Here is a 15,536-nt window from a genome sequence, read left to right as displayed (position 1 = left end):
GGGCGGCCAAAATTGTGTTTGCTTAGGGCGGCAAAAATCCTAGAGCCGGCCCTTATGGTCCTTAAAGGGAATAGGGGTCAAAGCCTCGTTAAGAAGCCTTGCCTAAAAGGCCACGAGGCTCAGCATATTTCTTCCCTCTTCTCTCCCTCCCCCCGCAAACAAACAGACCCCACTATATACTTCAGTCAAGGAGCAAGCACACAACCAACCGACAAACTCACCCCAAGATCACATAGTCACTCCTCCTTCACCTGGAGAATTATCTTGCAAAACTCCTGTTATCTGCTCCTGTGCACAGTCGTTCAATAGTTCAGTCAATGGCTTAAAATAAAGCTTCAGGTTTTTTTTTCATATACTAAATATTGCCACAGAGTCTGGTTTATTCCCCAGCCTGTAACCAATCTCCTGGGAGTGACCCTTTTAATATGCTGTGTCCCAAGGACCCACACAGTTCCACAGGGACAGGCCCATGGCCTCTGCAACTCTGAGACTGGGCCTTCAGCACCAGCGATCCTTGTCTGTCTCAGTGGCTCCTTGCAGCGAATCCTGCCAAGCCAGAGTCCTGCAAAAGGCTTATATTGTGCCCCCTCAGGGTACAATGTTCTGAGTGAATATTTACAGAAATACAGGCAGGCATTTCAAAACAATATAACCATTTATTAGTCACCTGGAGTATGGAAGGTTAGGTTAGCATAGAGAGGCAGAAGTTAAGCCATGGGCCATCCTGGTGAAACCAGTGCCATGATGAGTCAGCCCAGCTATGATGATGGACTCCATCTCTGGCTCCCTCTCACGTCCTTTTATTCATCCAGTCAGAGTTCCTGTGTCCCTCCAAAAGGGCCGCCTTTCTTTCCAGTCACCTTTACACCTTGTTCTCCAGCTCAGGTCACAAGTCCCGTATACTGGGGTTTCCTGCTGTTAGGTATGGATTGTTCAGTCTGTGGGGCATCTATTTGTCATGTCAATCACCCTCTGTTGATTTGGGTCGGCTTCACACAGTTTTTTTAACGACTCTTCATTTCACCAGACAGCAAGGTGACCGAAGGGCAAACACCTCCTGTCTCCTGTACTGTTCCAGTAGCAGTGTTAATCCTTTTGCACCCACTGGGTAGCAATGCAATGTACAGAGGGAAACTGAGGCATGCTAGGTTTCATAAAATATTTTACAGAAAATTCCCATTGTGTCAAAAACATGAACTGAGGGATAACTCTATAGCAGCAAAATAATTATAGTACAGCAGGATATTATGAGTTTGTAAAGTATAAAAAGCCACAAAATATATATTGGGTTAGTATTAAGTGACTAATAACTTAAGAAAAATCAGTGAAATTAACATCAGAATCATATTGCCCTAAACTTTTTGATGAAATTATGTTGAATTGTTTGGAAAGGAAAATTTTTTAAAGTTTTGGAAAATATCTGTTTGAGAACTTGCCAATTGTATTACATGCTGATTTCTTTTATTACAGGGTTATAAATCCTATACAAATAGGTTTTGTGATAAAAATACAGACAAACTTAATAGCTGTTGCTATAATTTGACATGTATTTCAGAAACAAAAACTCATAAATGTCACTTGAGACTACTACCAACCATCTTCAGTTTGTAAAATTCCAATGATTACCATGACAGATGTGAAGCTATGGTACACAGTAAAGAGTATGAATGAAGAACTGCAGGCTTACAGCTCTGTTAAATGAAAAATAGGTCTGGCTCATGTACTTGGGAGCTTCTCAGGGTTACATAAGTCTGAAAAATCTGCTTATATGGTCTGCTGGCAGGTGAAGCCAGTTGTACTGTCTTGAGTGAAAGACTTAAGATTTCATTTCTGTGATTTCTGAGAGTTATGTTTAAAAAAAACAAAAACCCAAAGCATTCCTAGAGACATGACAAAAAGTCTCTTGGTTAACTAGCAGAGTAGGCTTACTGAGGGATGCGGGCAGTAGCTTCCATATTATAGGGTTTTTTTTAAACTGCATTTGTCAGCATAATGCTTAAGTACCTTATGAAGAAGGATTACCACCACAGTGGGTGGTGGTCTGGTTGTGAGATGCAAACCTGGAAACAAAGATATTTTCCTTCACTGTACGATTATTCCTTAATCATAAAACCTTTTTTTAAAGAGCAAACTTAGTGGCTATTAGCATTTGTAACTGCTTGTGCCACTGTTCAGTTTTCTCTTGGACATATGTTCTCTGTCGCTAGGACGTTATGATAGTCTGATAACCAACCATATTGACTGGAACTAATGTGAGACTAGGGAGAGGTGTTGGCAAGAAAAGGCTCATATTCTGCTTGCCTTACTGAAATGAGTATTCCTTTTGAAATGAGTGGGATTGCTCATGTGAGCAGGGCAAGCAAGACTGGTCCATTACTTCACTCAAGGATTCCATTCAACTATTGAAAGCATCAGTAGTTACTAACCTAATCTTTCTTCTGCTTTAAAAAATATTGAGTTTATGTAAATATTGGCTTCATATTATTTTACAGGAGTCAACTTATCATCACATTCAAGAACTAATGGTACAACTACTACGCACAGTGAACAGGACTGTTATTTCAATGGGGAGAGATGACACCTTGATAGTGAGTAGTATTTTTAAATGATTTTTTTTTTAAAAAACGTCTTCAGCATGCCTTAAAGATGGGTTTTCATGCAAACCCATTTTATTCCATTTTTTCTACTAATGCTGTATCTGCAATATTCATTCTTGGTCTTTTGGCAAACTGGTTTTCAGGTTTCAAATACAGGAGCTAAATCATGTTCACCCTCTTAACACAAGCGGACTTGTTACAGACAGGATGAGCACAACCCTGAATATTTCCAGCAGGATTTGGGCCTTAGCCACTGTCCTGTTTATATGTTAATCCCTTCCGTGTTGAAGTGAGTTACTGAATACCTGTATTTTAAGGGGAGAATCTACCTCACAGAAAACAGTGTTTCTATTAATTTAAAATGAAAGTACCTGCTTAAAGTTGGTTGTCTGAATAGCTTATATAAAATGATTTTACCTGCAGCCCCTTCAGCATTTCTTCTGCTGAGTTTCAGAGATCTCTTGCTTTTCACAGCATTAGGACATTATCCTTCTTATCAGAAAGGAGACTGAGAGATGACTTGGCTACAGTGTATAAATACCTTCACAGGAAGGAAACACTGGTTACTAAAGGTCTCTTTAATCTAGCGGAGAAGGGCTAAGAAAAACCAGTGGCCATGCAAATTCAAATTAGTAATTAGGCACAATTCTTTAACAGTGAGGGGTGATTAATCATAGAAACAAACTAGGAAGGGAAGTGGTGGATTCTTTGTCTCTTGATGTCTTCAAATCAAGCCTGGGTGCTTTCTGGAAAATATGCTTCAGTCAAACACAAGTTATTAGGCTAAATACAGGGTTAACTGGGTGAAATGTAATGGTCTGTGATATACAGAAAGTCAGACTTGATCTAAAAGTCTCTTTTGGGCTTAAACGCTATGAATCTATGGAACTAGCTGATTTTTTGGCTCTGTGTCTGGAAGGAAGATGAAAAGTCTATCTTTTGTCAATGACTCTTTACAGTGGGAACATCAATCTCTTGTCCCAATCTGGTGAATGCTGCATGCAAAAGGCCATAGTCACTGGGGATGCTAACCTCAGTGCAGGAGATGCACAGCTCCATGGCCTGGGAATGCTGTGGGGGCAGAGCCAATGGTTTTAGGGTTACTGCTGCTGATCTATGATTTAATTTAGGGGCAGATTCTGTAGTGCTTTCTGTGTTTACTCTTATGAATAGTCCCATTGATTTTAATAGTACTACTTGTAGGGAGTAAAAGTTGCAGAATCTGGCCCTGCATTTGTATATTGTTTGTTGTTAGGCTGGGAAAGTGGCTGCATGGGTCACAAACTTTGTTGAGACTGATGGGTGTGAATGCACCCTTCACTTAATTTAGCTGTAAAGATGAATTAATCACAAGCCTCCACCTAAGACAAAAGGGGTATGTGAACCCCCCCAGATTTAGACTAGGGTTACCAGTGTAAGCGGGGGAATGGTCCCGCTATTGTGGGGAACTTTCCTGGCTTATACACTACCTCGGTGAAATGGGCTAGCGAAAGGATCTGACTCCTTACTCCCACTTCCTTTACCCAGAGGCCTGCCTGACCTCAAGGGCTCCCCTTCCACTCTCCTGTGTGGCAGAGTCCTCGTAACCACGACAAGGTTGGGGGTTGAGCCCCCCAGGAATCCTGGGCCCAGCCATGTTGGTGTATAGCTCTGGAAGAAGCCTGGGGAGAGGTTTACGGGTGGGATGCAGGCTGAAAGAGTGCTCTTGGTGCTGTGAGCAAATTAAGCTACTTTGAGACACAGGATGTTGTAGATAAACAAAACTGCATCAAAGAAATACCTGATTACCACCTATTTCTACCCCTAACTAGGACAATCTGCTAGACCCCTGAACTTCTGGGTAGCTGCTAGGGTCAAAAGGGGTAACACTTTGGTTTTGAGTATGGTGAATGATCAGAAACCAAATCTAAATCACAAATACAAGCTAAATTTCAGCAGGCCTACTAGGATGAGTACTACATCATGAAGATGGGGTTTGTTGCAGTCAGTTGAAAAGGCATGTGGATAAGCAAGTACTTTTACTGTAATTTATGAGTAAGCTTAGCTTACTCATAAAAATTGCACTCAATGTTAAGGTCCAAACCTGGATGCCTGCGTGCATCCCATTGTATTCAGAGGTACATGCCTTTCAGATGCACATGCATATTTGGCCTTAAGATATCCTCTATCAAAACAACATCCCACGTATGAGATGTAGAGCCTCTTAACAGAATTGACCTGTGTGACCAATAAAGAAGAATCTCTGTTTTTATTTAAAACAAAATAAAAACACTTTCCTTCCACCAAATCCCTAAATCAAAAACAAACAAGCCACCTAGACTTTGTCCGTGAAAAGATAGCATGGAAAATGTGGAGTGGTGCAAACTGCTCACTAGAGTCGACAGGGATGGAACACACTGCTTCCGCAATCCATCTAACTGCTAGTAACCTAAGTACTTGAAAGACTAGAACTGGCAAAAGAAACCAAGGATTACAACGTAGAGATCACAGCCACTGTTTCTTTGGGCTGGTGTATCAGAATTGTTTTCACGATTCTTGATGTGGCTAAACAATTTCTGAAAGTTCTGGCTACTATAACTTTTAGAGGTGATCTGCATAAGTATGCAGTGTGGCTTTCTACAGAATGCGTAGATAATCTGAGGTCTACTATAAAAACTATGGTGCTTGAGACTCTAGAAATAAAGATAGGATGCTGTGGGATAGCTGAAGCCATTTTTAATTAGTGTTTTCTGTAGAAAATTTTAGTTTTGATGTTGGCTTGCAGCTATCATTTGGACAGGTGTAAGTTTCAAATTTAATTGAAGCTCCTTCTGAGTGTGGAAAGCAGAAAAAAAGTAACCTCAAATAACTTATGAAATCCTTTTAGAAGGGATACAATCCACCATCTCATCTAAATTATTGCTGTTCTATGTAACGTACTACAACTATGGTACTTGAAATGATGCCTGATATGAACTGCTATGACAGTTACTATAACAATGTCAACTTAGCTTAAATCTAGTAAACCTAAACTAAAAAATAAATTTGAAGTACATTTGATGCCGACTCCCTGTGATGCTTTTTGGATTTAATATATTTATCTTTTTTTAAGAGTTTGTTTACAGTGTGAAGAACAGTACAAACAACAGAAATTGACTATACAGGGGAAATACTCAAAGTGATTCTACCGAGTGACGCCATTGCACAGAGGGAACAAATGGGAAAAGCCATTTTCTTTTTTACTAATCTCTTTCAATTACACTAATTAAGCACTACTTGTAAACACAGCAAGTTAAAACATTTCAGACAGAAGCCTGAGTAAGCCAAAGGTATCCCTTTAGATTTTGATCTCAACTTTGGAGGGAAAAAAAGATGAGTAGACAAGTTTACACATTTTATTTAAAAATGTAATGAATGCAATAAAAATAAATAATGAAAGTAAATGCTCCCCTGCAGTGTTTGAAACAGCTACATTGCAGCATAAAGAAATCAACTGCGAAACAAACTATAAATGAACTGAAAGTGACTTTATTCTCTTATGTGCATTTTTCTGAGCTTGGTCACTGAAAATAAGAGAGGAAAAAAAGGGTGATGAGGAAATTGGATTTGAATTTTGTTTTGGTGTAACAAGGGTGTCACTAGTAGCATTGTTAAGGACATTAGTTTACTTGCACGATATAATTTTAGGTGAAAAGTGTCGCTTTAATTTTGTAGTCATGGAGCTCCAATGACCTAATACCAAGTGCAGTGTGGACACTTCCCCCTGTAAATGTGCAGAATTACTGTGACACTAATATTGCTAGTATTATGGAACTAGGAAGACACCATTTTAAGTGACTAATTTTGCCCTGATATTCCTAGGGTCGTAATGAACCAAATGAAAGTCAGTCATCACAGCAAAAATTGATGGGAATATAAAAAGTTTAAATGCCTCCTGGTTCCCTTGTCCTTGTGTGCAGAGAATGTAAATTCTTTAAAAAAAAAAAAAAAAAGTCAGAACAAGTAAAAAGCTTGTTAGAAACTATTTGTGACAAGAAATTGTCACATGAAGAAATTCAATGGGAGATTTTAAAAGGGAACATCATGTTATTTTAAAAGAAAATATTCAATGCTGTTAATTAAAAGAAAAGATTTCATTATAGCAGATGTAGAGGGATGCTGACGGTTATGTCCAAATGTCATTGTTCTGTGAAAGACAAACAGTTGCTAAAGTCTAACACTAAAGAAGATGAGTAAATCTTTAACACTCAGATTTTTACAAGTATTTAGGCATCACTGCAAGGAGCATTGCAATGCTTAACTGAGTTAGGGGTCTAAACTCCATCCACTGTCAATGGGATTAAGAGCCTAAATCTCTTTTGAATATGAGATTTTTTACTCCTAAATCAGTGATGAGTGCAACAACTCCTAAATACCTTTTAAAAATCAGGGGGCTACATCCTTCCTTTTAAGGCAAAATTGTCAATGAGAGTGAGGGCCTCAGTCAGGAGTGTAGGATTTTGCCTGGGAATGTTTTGATGTAATTTAAATGAAAAAAAGTTTTATATTTAAACATTGGCTACCTCTGTGTGAACCCAAATGTGACAACATCAGGCTGGTGTCCCTCCAACAATAAAACATGGAACTAGAAATGAATACAGGCCCCTTTCACTATCCATGTTTAAATAAATTGAAAAAGTAAACCACACAAATGTGGAAAATATAGATTTAAAAATGCCCTTTGGGTCAGTTGTATCCTAGGTTCAACTTGATTGGGTGTAAATGGAGTTACAGCTAGGATGAATTTGTCCCTTTTGCTTAAAATTTAATGGGGGTGATAACAGGCTTGTAAGTGATTTTTTTACTTGAAAAATGAAACCTGCTTTCAAAGCGTCTTCAGAGATCAAATAGCCTGCAGTATAAATGCATGGAGTATGAGTAAAAAGGGTCACTATTTAGATCAGACACAGACTTATTAAAATGATTTCTGGTTGCTTTTGTAGTCTGGCAGCTAGAATAAGGTGAGTCAGACACCACTTGCTGTAGATTTTGTCTTTTTTATTAGAGGTTGGTTGCTAGTCAATCTGCGTGACACTTCCATCCCTGCTGGCACCTGTAGTATTCGATATACATAGAGCCAGATACCATAAACAGTGTCTGTGGGAGGACACGCAGGTGAGAAGCTCCTTCTATCAGGTTGTCTGCTGCCCTCCTAACAGGTTCAAACCATGAACAGAGAATGCTTGCTCCTAGGCATATATCGTTGTACCGTTCCTGAGAGAACACAATGGAATAATTGTAGAAAGCATCTTTTAATTTTGTGTCTGAGCCTTAAATAATGTTAGCTGGAAAATTGGAGAGACACAAAAGAGAAATTGAAATATACTTAAAACCTTAAGATGAAAACCTATCAAGAGATCTGACACCTTCCATTCAATAAGTCTTTTCATGAAAATGTTCAGGTGATGTTAATAATACACCTCGTGCACTCCTTGAAATCTAATACTCAGTGAAAAGCTGGCATTAACTCAGTTTGACTCATCAGACTGACATCATTATGGTACCAGCAAACAAAAGCCGTAGGCTGGTAGCCATGGACACAATGGATAGACAAAAATAAACCCATGAAGTATGTAAATGTTATTGTGCTAGGAACAAACTTGAAAACAAACAACTACTAAATGTGGGAAAAAAAATGCTCTGGACTTCTCATTGTTATCAGGGCCGGCTCCAGGCACCAGTGCAGCAAGCAGGTGCTTGGGGCGGCCAACGGGAAGGGGCGGCATGTCCGGGTCTTCGGCGGCAATTCGGCGGCGGGTCCCTCAGTGCCTCTCAGAGGGAAGGACCTGCCGCCGAATTGCCGAATAAGCGGCGGAGGTAGAGCTTTTTTTTTTTTCCCGCTGCTTGGGGCAGCAAAAACACTGGAGCCAGCCCTGATTGTTATTGTAACACACCAATGTTTTTTAAAAAAGTTTTTATTGGAAGTGGGAGATAGAAAACTAAGTCGTTCTATAGTTTAAGTAAAGAGTGAGATCAATCAGTTTCTATGTGTTTTTAACATTAGATCAGTGGTTCTCAACCTTTCAGGAGTCTGATTTGTCTTGCGTACCCTAAGTTTCACCTCACTTTAAAACATATAGCAGATGGTATAGTGCTTACAAAAGCTTTTTTTCATTTTAAGCTGGTAAGTCTGGAACTCAAAGCTTTCTTTGAAAAAATTCTACTGCCCGCATGCACAGGGTGTTTTGTCTTCAAATATCGTTGCAAATGTGCTAGCTTCATGCTGTTATTTGATTGAGTTCCTCCACAAAGGAAGCACAAAGCTTGAGATGGATTGCTATTTGTAGATGTGAATCCAGAAGCAATATATTCCTTGCAGAACTCACTATGGTTTTATTTTCAGTCATTTTCAATTACACCTCTACCCCGAAAAAAACAAACCAAAACGGGGCGCCATATAACACGAATTCGGATATAACGCGGTAAAGCAGTGCTCCGGGGGGGAGGCGGGGCTGCACACTCCGGTGGATCAAAGCACGTTCGAAATAACGCGGTTTCACCTATAACGCGGTAAGATTTTTTTGGCTCCTGAGGACAGCGTTATATCGAGGTAGAGGTGTACTTACAATTTTGAATGTTGCCACTACCGCCGCTTTCAGCTCCTCGTTTTAAAAATCTATCCATTCTTACATTGCAACCACATACACACCATGACAGCTTCAATGTCATTTACATGCTTGCATGCATAAGTAAATGACCTAGAATGCATGCCTAATACAGTGCATATACACATGGCCGTATAAGATAGTATATAGAGCAACATAAACAAGTAATTTGTATGAAATTTTAATTTGTACTGACTTCACTGGTGCTTTTTAGGAAGCCTGATGTAAAAATAGGCAAATATCTAGATGAATTGACATAACCCCAGAGGCACGCGTACCTCTACTGAGAACCACTGCGTTAGATTACCACCACTATTTTTATCGATTGTTGCAGCAAATAGATTTTCAGGTGTAGTTTTTATTTTAATCTGTTGAGTCTTTCCTGCCTGTATCACTTGCTTGTTGTGGCTGTTAGTCTCTCTGTGCTAATGTTTGCACATGAACAATAATACAGTGTGTCCTGCCTTTGTAAAGTGCTTGGAGAGTTATAAATGAAAATTAAGTTTAGAAAAATATCATCTTGCAGAATACAATCTCATATTGCATGATCCCACATTATGTTTCATTCATTCATTCATTCATTCATTCATACATTCATTCAGTGCACAGGATGGACCTGATCTGGGGGTGAATCAGGATTGTGTAGTGAAGCAGTCTGTTGTCTTTGGGATTCCTGCCTCATTGGTTACAGAAGTTAGAAGGTCTGTAGTGACATGAAGCAGGGGATTGCGGGAAGGGAAAGGATGGTCTCATGGTTAGGGCAATTGAACTCCACCCTAGAAACTTGGATTCTATCCTGCTTCTGCCACTATGTTCCTATCTGATGCTGAGCTAGTCTCTTACACTAAACTTTTCACAGGTCGTCACTTTGCATCTAATTAAGGGCTACATCATAATGCATATGCATGAGGGACTGAATCAAGTTTGCATGAGCATTTCTTGTTCTGACATTTCCTATCTTGAGTGCTTGACTTTATAACATTTTAATCCTTAACTTTGTATTTCTTTTTTATTGTTTGGTTCGATGAGAACAACCTTAACTAATGCTAAAGCAGGTATTTTGTTTGGGAATTTCTTGTGAGCTAGAAAATATTTGTTTTCCTAAATCACTCACTTGTCCTACAAAGTGGGTGAGGTAATATCTCTTTTGGACCAACTTCTGTTGGTGAGAGAAAAAAGCTTTCGAGCTACACAGAGCTCTTTTGCCTGACCTCAAGAAGAGCTCTGTGTGAGCTTTTCTCTCTTACCAAAAGAAGTTGTTCCATCCAATAAAAGCTATTACTTCATCCACCATGTCTCGCTAATATCCTGGGACCAACACGGCTACAACATCACTTGTCCTACAGCATGCAGTGCTTTTGGCATACAAGGAAAAGATATGACAGCCTGAAATTACATTTTTGGACTGCTGATTTTGTCATGTACACTTAACATTTTAATAATCGTACCATTCCCTGTAGATAAGGCCCTTTATTTTCAGTTTTTACTGATTTTTATTCCTGGGTTTTGAAAAAGTATTGGGTTTTTCATTGACTTTCACCTCAATTTTGGACCACTCCGGTACATGAAAATACCGATTATGTTAAGAAAATCCAACACATTACATTAGGTAGATGTTTATTAATAATAAATTAGTTTAAGTGGAAAATGCGAGGTTATTTGAAGTAAGGCAATGTAGTGGAAGATGCCCCACACATGCGCATGGTAAACTAAAGTTCATGAAATAAACCACAGCATTGAACTGCTTTTACTTTCAATACTCTGACCTTTCTCTTTCTGTGTCCTCCCATCACAGCATTTACACCAATATTTATCCAGAAAATTGTGATGCTAAATTTTTGCACTGATTTTCACACATTTTATCATTTTTGTAATAAAAACTGATAAATTCCTGGGAAATTTTAAACAAAATAAAAACCAGAACTGAAGGGCCTTGTCTAAAGAGCAGCTCATTTTCAACTCAAGTAGTCACGGTGTTCTCTGGCTCTTATATTTTAGTGTTATTGATAACTAAACACACCAATACATTTATACATCAGACTAGTATTGAAAATGTATTGAAACAGGACCTTTTAACCTCCATAATCTTAACATGAAACAATAAAGTAGTTAGCGAAGTTCATAGAGCAGTTCACTATGCACATCAGATTTACGTGGGAAACACTTAAACTACAATCAGGGATGTTAATGCAGAATCCTGAGTATACAGGACAAGCTGAACTTCAGTCACCTTTTAGCCACTTTTGTTTGGCAAGGGTTTTTAAATGCTTCAAATTCTGAAATTGGAAAAGTTTTAACCAACTCCGATTCTGAAGCAGTACAGAGCTGATTGCTCCTTATATAATCTCTGCTCTGAAATATTTCCTTGGTTAGAAGTACTCCATTCCTTGATGTCATCACTGCTCTTCCTGCTTTTGAACAATTATGATCACATGATAAAAATCACTACCATCAGACAGAAGCATTTACTAAACTAAAATATTTAATTTTTAAAGGAAATTTTGGGTATGAATTACAATACATAACATTACAGAGCTCAAACACACTTCATAGGATGCGTGGATATGGTTTAGTTACTCTCTAACTGACCCAGGTGTAGTCTGTGCATGGTCCGGGGCTGGGGCTATTCACTCCTGTATTTTAATCCTGACTCTGACCCTGACCCACTATGTTGTCCTGGACATTTCTCCTAACCAGCCTGTTTTATTTTTCCCATATTGAAAATGGGAATAATACTTATGTCACTAGCGCCTGTTTGCAAAACATGTTGAAAACATTATAAAATGGAAATACCATCAGTAATTTTATTTCCAGCATTTGACATAAAATTGTTGGAATTTGGCAGATTATATTCCCCAAATGAATACCAAGAAATACAAACACAGCACAATTACTACCATTTTTATTTAGTCACTGTAAGAAATAGAAATAACTACCATAGATAACCAGCGGTCTTCTTCCAGATATGGGAATATTTTTGTTTCTGATGCTGATCCACTGGAAAAAGTCAGTATTAGTGATTAAGGTTGATTGATGCCGAACAAAACACTAAGCAACACACTTCTCTTACCTGACCACACATAAGACAATACCTTGTATAACACATGTTAATAGTTCACAAAAGAAAGCCAGAGACATTTGCCAAGTGGAGAACAAAAAGGAAAAATATATTTTACTTACAATCAAAAAACACTTTGCAAACCTTTGCCTTGATCCCATAACTTTGGTGCACAGAATTCCCTTTGACTCTAATGGAGAATTAGGCAGTGTTTTTAACTGACTCTGTGGATCCAGGACTAAAGAGTTGAAACAATAACTATGATTTATACAATATAAGTGGAAAGTAACTAAAAATTATACCTTAGTCAACTTACTGGCTTTCAGTGCATCTGAGAGTCACATCTGTTTACTGACAGACAAATTCTTACTCCCGCAGAGTTAATAGCCATATGAAAGAGTAAGCTGGATTTTATTCTGTCATCCACAAAATTGTCAGCTAAATTCGACTTTCAGAACCTTTGTTACTGGTACAGATGCAAAGGGCAGAAAACACAGCTTGTTTTTCATATTCCTGGTTAGGTTCGTAGAACAAACAGTTAAAAATAATCTTCTGACCTATTCTGTAAACTGAAAGAATTTGACATGAACACAATTAATATGGAACTAAAATAATTTGGTAAGGGAGAATGAATAGGGAACCCTACTGTGTCCGTTTTTCTGAGTCACTTTTTCTTCTAATAATTGCACCTTAAATGTAGCCGTTAAGCTTTATGCTGAACGGTAGGATTCTAAGGCCATTCTGTATTTTAATTTGCCATGAAAAAGAGAGAGAGCAAAGTTGCAGAGTACTTGAAAAATATAGGCAAATGATTTGTCCTCTGCTTCTTTTTATTTGAATATAAGTAATATTTGGATTTTAATATTACCCTTTCTACTTCATAATGTACCGTATATAGTGTGACAGACCCAGACCATTGGGGTACAGGAGTCTGGTAGAGGGCAAATATACTGGTCACTGGATGAGTAGTTTTCTGTTCCCTGAGTGACCAGAGCAGGGGCTGCACTAGAGTAATCAGGAACCTGCTAGAACCAGTTAAGGCAGGCAGGCTAATTAGGACACCTGGAGCCAATTAAGAAGAAGCTTCTAGAATCAATTAAGGCAGGCTAATCAGGGCACCTGGGTTTTAAAAGGAGCTCACTTCAGTTTGTGGTGCGAGTGTGAGGAGCTGGGAGCAAGAGGAGCTGGGAGCTGAGAGTGAGAGGGTGTGCTGCTGGAGGACTGAGGAGTACAAGCATTATCAGACACCAGGAGGAAGGTCCTGTGGTGAGACTAAGGAAGGTGTTTGGAAGAGGCCATGGGGAAGTAGCCCAGGGAGTTGTAGCTGTCATGCAGCTATTACAGGAGGCACTATAGACACCTGCAGTCCACAGGGCCCTGGGCTGGAACCCGGAGTAGAGGGCGGGCCCGGGTTCCCCCCAAACCTCCCAATTGACCTGGACTGTGGGTTCTCCCAGAGGGGAAGGTCTCTGGGCTGTTCCCCAATCCACATGGTGAATCTCTGAGGCAAGAAAATCCGCCAATAAGCGCAGGACCCACCAAGATAGAGGAGGAACTTTGTCACAATAGTTAAAAATAAGTCATTCACGATATGATAAACACAATGCAAACATTAAAACATTCAAAGCCATAACTCTGTAAAATTCACAGTGGCTAGAATCCTGCAGGGGTATGGAATTACAATATCCCACAAACATTTTTGGCAGGGATGAAAGGGTTAATGTTCTGATGGTGTGGCCCTTTTGAGGGGAGAGGAAGGGGAGGAGTATGATAGCTTTAGGCTGATGTTTTTTTCTTATTGTTCCTTGCCCACTGTCGTTCAAAGAGTAAGGGAAGACATTGCCTTGAGTGTAAGACTAGCTAATTGCATGCTGTGAGGTCCACTCAAGCGATTGCGAGAAAAGGTCAGTTTAGATGGAGGCAAACACTCCACTCAAGGGAAGAAGATGATGAGGGAAATTTGGTTTGGCACTCCACAGCTCTGCAGAGAATTATTATTTAAATACACAAGACAGCTTCATTGTGAAGTTATGGTGGTGTTGATCCTTGTCAGCTGTTTGGTAGCTCCACCCGTAAACACTGAAACATGCATGAAAAGTGGTTTGAAACTTTTCATGATAAGGAAACATGGTGTGTGATTTACTCTGTATCCTCTAAGTCTCTACATAAAATGCAGACCGCTTTCTGCTTGCAAATATATAATGGTGCACTGAAAGTGCAAATGAGGGAAATCTTGAAAGACCACACCTTGACCTTGTTTAAGTGAACAAAAAAAAGGTAGCCTTGAATACCCCCATGTACATTTTAAATATTTCATGTACAGAACTACTTTGTTTTTCTTCACATTAAGTAATAAAGACCAGGTAAAAGTGGGTATATTTTATAGCAGGGTCTACAAACTTCCACTCTACACCAAACAGAACATTTGCAGTAGTCTTAATAAAAATGGCATCTTTATGTCATGCTACCGCTAGCACAGTCCCCAGATCTTTCTCATTTTACATTCATTCAGTGTTACATCTGTACTCAACTGCTGAAAGCCACTACTTTGATATACAATTCAGAGCACTACAAACATTAGTATTACAACAAATAATGTGACAGGTTTCAGAGTAGCAGCCATGTTAGTCTGTATCCATAAAAAGAACAGGAGTACTTGTGGCACTTGTGGCGGTCCACTTCCTGGACACTACTGTGCTCATAAACGATGGTCACATAAACACCACCCTATACCGAAAACCCACTGACCGCTATACTTACCTACATGCCTCCAGCTTCTATCCAGGATACACCACTCTATCCATTGTCTACAGCCAAGCTCTAAGATACAACCGTATTTGTTCCAATTCCTCAGACAGAGACAAACACCTACAAGATCTCCATCAAGCGTTCTTAAAACTACAATACCCACCTGCTGAAGTGAAAAAACAGATTGACAGAGCCAGAAGAGTACCCAGAAGTCACCTACTACAGGACAGGCCCAATAAAGAAAATAACAGGACGCCACTAGCCGTCACCTTCAGCCCCCAACTAAAACCTCTCCAGCGCATCGTCAAAGATTTACAACCTATCCTGAAAGACGATCCCTCACTCTCACAGATCTTGGGAGATAGACCAGTCCTCACTTACAGAGAGCCCCCTAACCTGAAGCAAATACTCACCAGCAACCACACACCACACAACAAAAACACTAAGCCAGGAACCTATCCTTGCAACAAAGCCCGATGCCAACTCTATCCACATGTCTATTCAAGTGAC

The 15,536-nt window shown here is 39.4% G+C and overlaps 1 protein-coding gene across 1 annotated transcript in view; it reads left to right on the top strand.

Annotated features, from left to right (window-relative positions):
- DOCK2 (dedicator of cytokinesis 2) overlaps nt 1-15,536 on the top strand; it is a 489,427-nt gene that overhangs the window by 198,194 nt on the left and 275,697 nt on the right. Inside the window, exon 27 of the mRNA XM_026660847.2 lies at nt 2,493-2,588. Within this exon, the coding sequence (XP_026516632.1) occupies nt 2,493-2,588 (96 nt within the window). The remainder of the gene's footprint in view (nt 1-2,492; nt 2,589-15,536) is intronic.

This window comes from Terrapene carolina, unplaced genomic scaffold (genome assembly GCF_002925995.2).
Source record: "Terrapene carolina triunguis isolate 2854851 unplaced genomic scaffold, T_m_triunguis-2.0 Scaffold838, whole genome shotgun sequence".
NCBI classification, from domain to species: domain Eukaryota; kingdom Metazoa; phylum Chordata; order Testudines; family Emydidae; genus Terrapene; species Terrapene triunguis.
The sequence above is the reverse complement of the archived record's forward strand: the minus strand, read 5'-3'. Positions and strand labels throughout refer to the sequence as shown.